General features: G+C 47.9%; 1 protein-coding gene across 1 annotated transcript; it reads right to left on the bottom strand.

The window, feature by feature from the left end:
• Positions 1-4,833: 4,833 nt before the first annotated feature.
• irf2bp2a (interferon regulatory factor 2 binding protein 2a) lies at positions 4,834-7,412 on the bottom strand. The gene is made up of 2 exons (XM_069658868.1): positions 6,259-7,412; positions 4,834-5,953 (listed from the first exon to the last, which is right to left on the bottom strand). The coding sequence occupies exons 1-2, from the start codon at positions 7,091-7,093 to the stop codon at positions 5,235-5,237; spliced, it is 1,554 nt and encodes a 517-aa protein (XP_069514969.1). The 5' UTR covers positions 7,094-7,412; the 3' UTR covers positions 4,834-5,234.
• Positions 7,413-8,626: the final 1,214 nt, after the last annotated feature.

Genomic DNA, 8,626 nt, shown 5'->3' with positions numbered 1-8,626 from the left:
GCACAGATGGCCTCACGAGCCATCACATCCATTTGATTCAAAGCTCTCAGCTGACTAAACAAGCACCTCCGGGGTGAAGAGGGACAGACAGTCACCTGCTACCCCCCTATGCTTTTACACACACACACGCACACACACACACACACACACACACACGCCACAATCAACACAAAGCTGACAGCTCAGCCAAAAGCCCATTCACCGGCTGTACAGAGAAACACAGCACATTCTGAGCAGCAGACAGTCAATCACTGTGACTGCATCAGTGTTTTTGAAAAGGCCGAACGTGCGCTGCATGTTGATGAACTGTAGTTTATTATGTACAGCAGAGCAGCCGGCTGAGGATCCTTCTAGAGCTACGCCATGCTAGCTGCTTATGTTTACTTTTAGCTCGGCTAAGCTAACTTTAGCGCGCCATGTCAGAGGTGACAACAAGCATCTTACTACTGTGACTGGCATGCTCCTCCCAGAGGCCCAAAATACACGTGTGGAGGTTCAGCTGGAGAAAAGGGGAAGTCATGACTTTTGTTCAGCACAATTTGAGCTCTGTATCTGTGAGAATCTGCAGGAGTGGTTTTATATAACGAATTCGACAGATGAGGTGTATTTAGAGCCCCTCTCAGGTGATATTCTACAGCCTTATTGTCATGTACCGAATACTCTCGATCGCAGGAGATAACACTCCCCTCTCTCGCCTCCTATTTTTCATTCGGCACAGTAGCAGCACGCCATCTTATCAGCTGATCCCGAGCCAGAAGCTGGGAGTAGTTGCTCAGCAGAAAAAGGAGGGATTGTGCTGGGCTCGGCTTTAATATGAGAAAAAGCCCAAATGCTCTGGGATCAGTCTCCAGCTTTGTCCTCATCTCTCACGTTGCCTCTCGCTCCGTTGTTCATTTTTCATCCTCTCTGCTTTCATCTTTTTGTCCTGCACCCCCTCTCCTTCCTCTGCATTCTGCTCACTCTCCTCCTCCCTCTCTCTCTCTCTCCCTCTCTCTCTCTCTCTCTCTCTGCTCCACTTATAAGATTTGGCAGCACTCCAAGATCTGAGAAAAACATTGGAGGCATAGCCTCGTTTTGATGTCTGGAAAGAGAGGGAGGCTGAGCGCGAGAGAGAGCGAGAGAGTCCTCATTTCCATTTCACAGCAACACCACAGCAGAAAGGAGGAATAAAGGAATATGGAGAGGGGGAGCGTAAAGGAGGGAGGGGGGAAAGGCAGACAGACATCTTATATTGCAAGAAAAAATGAAAATGAGTCTCTTAAAGTGTGATGTAAACAGGAATGCAGAGGCAGACATGAAGGGCAAAGTGAGAGGAATAGGGAAGATGTGTCAGAGAAAGATTTGAAGCAGAGTGAAAAACATGCATTTTGTTTGTGTGACCTCTAAAAGACACTGTTTTGGTTTCTACGCAGAGAAAGCTGCACAAAGAGACTGAAACCCGTTCAGCTCCTGCAGAGAAAAACACAAACTGTTTCATATCTCTCTGCAGTAATTGGGTCTCGTAGCAGTCTGACAGAACACACATTTGGCTCTCAGCATTGTAATCATCTAAACTTTGCAGGCCTTCATGGTAAACAGGCCACACCAGTCTCAAGTTAACCCCCCTCTGAGGACCGAGCCAAGAATCAGAAGGGGAATTTTACACATCCTGCGGATTCAGCCGTGCTCCGTCTAATTGCCGGTTGGAGCTCCAGAAGAAGAAGAGAAACCGTCATTACTCGTCTCACAGGAGCCCGAGCCCGGCTCCAAAGGGGGAACTGTGATTGATGAAAAGAAAAAGAAGCAGCAGATCCGAGCGTGTCCTCGATACAACATTTGCTGTGACCTTGTTTTCCCTGACAGGTCTAAAATTAACCGAGCGGATCAGTTGTACAGGGAGCGGGGAAATGTGGACCAGATTCTGCTTTTGGCGCGTCCCTGTCTCCGCTCGCTTTCAGGGGATTACAGCAGCACGAGCATGCCTTCTGATTTATTGTGCTAAACATAGATTCATTAGTGAAACAGCTGGCTGCACCGAGAGCTCCACCGCCTCCACCCACTGGACCACATTCAAGGCTTAATGTAAATACACACCTAATGATTAAAGTTTACAGCACTGAGATGTCGTCAGGATCCCTGTTATGGAGCTCTTTCTATCTAAAGAAACGTCCTTTCCTTTAAACTGCAGGTGAGTTTCTTCATATCATCAGCATTAAAGCAGCAGAATTACACAAGAAACATCAAACAGAGGCCGAACTTATCTGAGGAGGGAAGGGCCGGAAGAAATGCACCTCATGCTCCAAAGACAACAAACACGAACTCTGACCAGCCTAGTTCTGCCTTTACTATCACATCCACATCTCTGTGTAACTCTGCATACCAGCCGACAGCCCAGTTAACCATTAAGAGCAGAGGCAGCTTCACCTCTCTGTTACGGCCTTTTACTTAGCTTGATTAACAAGACTGTGTCGAGTAAATCAATCAATCAGCCAATGAGCTGTTTTATGACCATTGATCAGGCTGTTGCAGAACGTCTGGGCTGGAGAGATATCAGCTGGAGCATCCGATACTCGATCTACGCATGCACTGCAGCTTTAAACACTTTCATACAGGAGGAGGAATCTGCATGAGTCTTTGCCCCAGGTGATATCGGTTTCACCTGGACTTCACCTGGCGCAGCCTCAGACGACATGTCTCACCGAGCACATCAAAGTCAAACAATGATCTCCTCATGAGCAGGAGCTTAAACATTCAAAATCCCTGAAGCTCCTTCTCAGCAAACAAAATGAAAGTCTGTGAGTCATTAACCACAAATGGCTGCAGCATGATTACACTGAAAACAGAGGCGTTTCAGCCGCGTCGTACTGTAAACAAAAAATATATCATCATAAGAATTAAAGCTCAAACTCTGCATGACCTTTGCTGCTTGTTTACTGAATCCCTCCATAATGTTCCCTCCTGCATATGAATGGACTGCAGGCTGCAGCCGAGCATCTGCTGTGCACCGATTCCACTGGTAGCTACGCAACACAGGAGCATTGTGCTTTAGATACGGAGCGGGGCTATTTCAGTCAGCGCTGAACAAACGGGTATCGGCTGTGCTGCGATCAATCTTTACAGGGAGAGAGAGAGAAATGTTCTTTTGTGTCTGGTTGCATCATCCGATATGCTCGGATGTGGCAATTTGGCTCCCAGCACGCCGTCATAAGGAACAAGTAGGTCAAAGTGCCGACTAATGAAAAAAACTCAGGAACAGTACGTAAGAAGGAGTGTGGAGTGGGTGTGTTGTTGGCAGGCAGAGCGAAGTGTTACCCTTTATCAATCTGTGCTGCGTTTAAAGTCCAACCGATAAGATAACTTTCCAAAGAACGGAAAAGGACTATAAACAAACAGCTGCCTTGGAAATGTGCACACATGAAAAACAGGTTTCTGTCGGGCAAAAGTCGCTCAGACACTTTGGAAAAGCTGTAAATGTTTAGTGGAAGGTTAATTTCTCCTTTTGGTGTTTAAGTCAGGGGAAGATAATGTCCATGCCCTCCAAACATCAGGGTGCAAAGGCTGTTTTCATTCAACGTCATGTAATCAGGACACCATTCAGCTTATTGAAGAGGGTAATCCCTGAAAGGAGGCTACAAGATGCATTTAAATCACACTGTGAGTCAATAAATCAGGGAGTGAAGCACAATAAAGCAACAACCTACGATCCGTCTGTGTGCATTTCATTACCAAACAAACAGTCTGTTTTCTGCAGCGCTGAAAGCTCGATAAAACCTGTGCAGGAAGCAGATTATGTCTAAAATAATTACGCAACACCAATTCTCCCACTCGGCTAGATATTAATCTCCACGTCAGTGTCGGCTGGGTGCAGCGTCAGCTACACGGGAGGAACATTTCTTTGTCTGAGGGAGCAAAAACAGACTGATTGCTTCTCCTCTGCAGACACAGAAGCTGCAGTTTGGCTCTTAACGACCCCATGAGCTGCTCTCTGCCTGCAGAGAAGAGTCTGGCCGCCTGCTCCACACTGCAGGGACAGAATTGCCGTTTTTATGGCTGTGCTGCCGTGAATCTGCAACAATTAAATTAGCATCTGAAGAGATACAGAGCGAGGTTGGTATGTAAGGCAGCAGCAGCGTTATTATCACTCTGAAAGGGCACACACTGCACACAGAGGCTGCATCTGATCTGAGCATGTGGAAGAATGTAAAAGCACCAGTGATAGAAAACATTGGAGGGAAAAGGGGGGTTTCTGTTGTCCTACTGCAGCTGATTTATGCTGGGAGATAGTCTGCATACAGATTTTATTCATATTTTGTCATTTGTCGACAAAAAAGTGTCACTATTTGAACACAGCACATTTTTCTACTATAAAAGCCTTTATGTACGACACAGTCTGCACTCAAGCTTCAATTCTGTCGGGCCAGAATAAAGGTAGAAATGTTATTCAGAGTTCGTTTCAGCTAAAGTGCTTATTTGTGGCTCCACAACGTGGCTCCACTGTGGAATCATGTGGACAATCATGCACTTTCTCACTTTACTGACTCAACAGATTCCAGCTGACTGAACATGACTTGGCACCTATTTCTGTACGCTGCAGTCAGTTACAGTGATGCACAAACTGGAGCAAAATTTAGGACAATGTGTCTGTGTTTTTCCAGCCATGCTTCTCATGAAGCACGGAAGGCATGTGTGCAGGAAAAGCTGCCGTCCTGCAGCGTGAAACAGTAGCCTACTTATGTTGTGCAGCGTAAATCACGTCTCCTGAGCCGTCACAACACGAGCAGAGTGCCCTATCTCCTCGTCTGTCAGCAGTCTGTGTAACTTAATCACTCAAATGAAGCAAGCTCAGACAATAAGTTCATACAAGATCAGAAATTGTATTTGGCAATTTTTAAACAAGTGCATACAAGTACAGCTAAAAGCATTTCAGTTTTGCCAAGTGCTCGTAGAGTAGCATTAGTCACATTCTACGTTAAACAGGAACTGCCACCAGACCTAGAAGTACATCAAGAATTTTGTTAAACATCAACAAAGAGGAACGTAGTCCATTATAATGAGTACATACCTTTATCTTCAAAAATATAGAAACACAATGTATTCAAAAATCAAAAATTATACAACCATGTTTACGAAGTATACTCTTCCCTTGGGTCCAATATGTACAAGTCCGTTAGTTTGTTTGAATGGTATGTATGTGATATTTATATATTTATACTCAGATTTCTGCTTCCCCTCCCCAAAGAAGTGTTCAGACAAAATCAAGGGTCCCTCTCCTTTTTTACTTTGACGTCTCCTGCGAGGATGGTGGCGATTTCTCCCTGCATGAAAGCCCACGGTACGTTCGAGCCAACCAGGGGGCATTTCTCTCCGCTCGGACAGTACACCTCGCCCGTGGCTCCCTGCTGCTTTATGCTCTCCCTCGAGCACGGGAAGCAGAACTTGTGAGAGGGCACAGACGGGCACTGAACAAAGTGTGTGTCCTCCAAACGCTCGTGGCACAGCGTGCAGCACAGCGGTATGCTGCCGGGTACCGAGGAGTCCGGAATGCTTTGGGGGTGCACTTGGTCCATGCCCGGCACGTGGGGGGTGCCTGCCCCGGATGCTTCTCTCTGCGCCAGCCTCCTCTGATTCATGGAGGACGGCGACAGGGGGCTGCTGCTGTTCCTGCGGGTGGTGGAGTGGACCTGGTTGGCGTCCTTGGGGGAGCTGTTCCCACCTGCATTGTCTGCCGCCATGATGAGAGCCGCCATAGGGGACTGGCCGTTCTGTGCCGCCTCAGGTGGGGTGGTGCGGGAGTGGGGGGATATTGTGGAGGGGGGAGAGGCGAAGCTCGGCGGGGGAACTGGAGGCATTTTGAGTCCGTCAGTAGGAGGAGGTAACCACTGCTGTCCTTCTCCGTTGAGCTTGGCAGCCGTCCCCTCTCCCTCCGGCTCAGGCGACGCTTTTCTCTTCATGCTCCGGGGGTGTTTTCCTCTGTCTGTAGGGGGGGGGAAAGGGTTAAACAGAGCAGTTCAGTTGCACAGCTCACGCAAGGATCAACAATTACACTGGAATGGAGACATGCATTTCTGCTGTTTCACACCAGGCTACAAAACAATAATATCAAAAGACAGAAAATAAGGAAACAACTCATTTATGCAGTTTGAATTTTGCAGACATGACACTATATTTATCAGTTAACCCTTTCCTGGGCTCGAATGGGTAAATAAAAACAACGTGAAAATGGAAATTGCACAAAAATAAATACAATATTCTTGAATTTAAACACTACTGGATGCTTACCTGACTTAGAGGCGGTGGCGCTGGCTTCATAGCCCATAACTCTTTGTTGCATGGCCGCATGGTCCTTCTTAAACCTGTTGTCGAACGTGTGCAGAGCCATCAGGTCCCTCACCGTTTTGCCCTTCGCCATCCAGTCCTGGTCGGCCCTGTTTTTGTGGCTCTCGGAGATCTCCGGCGTGAGGCTGTCCGGTCTGTGCTTCTCCTTCCCCTCTCTGTCGTGCTCGCTGCTGGACACCGAGGCAGGTCTCTTGCCCAGGTCTGCGGGACTTCCAGCCGCCAGAGCGGAGGGAAGCCCCATCTGTCCCGGTCTGCCGTTGACGGCATGCACCGGGGGCATGCTCCCGTTAACCAAAGGCACTAGATTGGGGGGGACCGTGCTATTCCTGCGCGGGTTGGGGCTCTGACGGTTCAGCTCCGGAGGCTCGTCAGGTTTAGGAAATCCATTGGGGACAGGGATGCCGTTCGCCTGCCTGCCAGACGGATACTCTGGCCCCAGCCTGGGCGGGCGGTCTGAGGAGAGCGGGTATCGGTCCAGCGGCTGCGGCGGCCGGGAGCCCGGGTCTCCCGCCGCAGCGTGGTTGATCGCCTGGATCTCCTTCCCGGAGAGCTGCGCCTTCCCCGGCCCGGGAGACCTGCCCTCCTGGAAGCCGTGCGCCCTCTTGAGCTGCCGGGCTGTCTCGATTACGAACTCGATGCGGTCCGCTCCCTCGTAGTTGACACATCCCCTGCACACGGGCTCGGTAAAATCCCAGATCATGGCCCACGGCATGCGGGGCAGGTCGCATAAATAACACGACTGCCTCCTGGAAGAAGCAGCGACCGCCGCGGACGACATTTCGCTCGTCGTCGACCCCCCGAAAAGAACCCAAAATGTGTCTTCTTCTCCTGCTTTCCTCCGAATTTCCTTTAAAAGACGATAAACAACAAGTTCCCTTCGTGGAAGAAAAACACAGACGTATTTTGTCCCGACTTTTACAGCAGCAACGTTGAAGTTTTACAGGGAGAAGTTCATGTCGGTGCGTACTTTACTACGGCGCTCCTCTATCTATCTCCACTGACTCTCTACTACTGGCTCAATGTGGAGCAGTGACGTCACCACGGAGCTCTAAACGCCTGCTTCCACTTCAGTTTCTATTGACTTGATTTCTTCGACAGACCCCCCCTTCCTCCTCCTCCTCCTCCTCCTCGGTTTACTGCAGCCTCTGTCACTCACTGCTTTTTTTATTTTAATTTAATCACTTGAACCTTTGCCAGAACTGCACCCAGATCAGCCTCCGACTGACGGGAACGACACGCAGCTCCTGTTTTTTTTACTATTATTATCATCAAACCTGCACAAAATATGCCTCCGCGTGCGCCGATCCCAGCCTTCCTGCATCGAGAAGGAGATTTTAAACACCAGAATAATGTGGCTGTAGGTTAGAAACAGACCGCCAGGGGATATTTTACAAAATAAGAGTCTCCAGCTCCTCCGGTTAGCCGCTGCTTTGTCCTAAATTCGGAGCTTTATCCGGTTCAGGCTGCAGCTTGTTTTTCTCAATGCACAGCGCGTCGACGCCATGAGCTGCTACTACTACTGCTGTGCAATGAATGAGGTGGGTTGACCCTGGAAAAACTAGGCTACTGTAATCCATAAGCTATTATTATTATCTTACATGAAATTAAAAAAATGTTGTGCAGCTACATAATAAGTTTAGACAGATGAAAATACAGCAATAAGGATATAAAGTATGTGCAATAAGTATATAAAACTACACTATAAATCATACTAGAATACCCTGTAAATATACATGTAATAAAGTATGAAATAGAAACATATTTTAGGGTTATTAGTGGGATTTCTCTGCCCACATTCTTCCTCCTATGCTCATTTCTCTGTCAGCTCCCAACATGTGCTGACCTGACTTTTTAAAGCACCAGTTAGGTAATATTCTCCTGCTCTGTTGATATAAAAAGAAAGCAAAAAGGCGCCTCCATTAGCCTGTAACCAGGAAGCTCTGTCATGAGGTGGGGATTTCCAGCCAGCGTGCTGTAAACTTGAATGGATCGGGGTTACAGCATGAGCAAAACTCTTCCCATGTTTTATTCTGGTGCACTGATTCAGTCGTCTGAATGTGCCACCACTAAATTAAATTACTCTGGAGTGAATCAGCCAGACTGTTTTTTTTTTGCATTCAGGTCAGAAGAAAAAGGGAAGTGTTTTTCTGAGCAGCGTGAGATTAATGACTGCTCTGTTGACTTTTTAACATGAGGGGAAAAAATGTTAGTAGAAGCAGGTCATGCGCCAGAAATCCCCTAAAGTAAAAGTGTAGGTTTGAAGAGGAGGCGTGTCCCAGTAGTTCAGATTCCTCCCTCTCATCTGGGCTCA

Source organism: Semicossyphus pulcher, unplaced genomic scaffold (genome assembly GCF_022749685.1).
Source record: "Semicossyphus pulcher isolate SPU_LCO1_2020_fin unplaced genomic scaffold, fSemPul1.0.p SCAF_12, whole genome shotgun sequence".
NCBI lineage: Eukaryota > Metazoa > Chordata > Actinopteri > Labriformes > Labridae > Semicossyphus > Semicossyphus pulcher.
The sequence above is the reverse complement of the archived record's forward strand: the minus strand, read 5'-3'. Positions and strand labels throughout refer to the sequence as shown.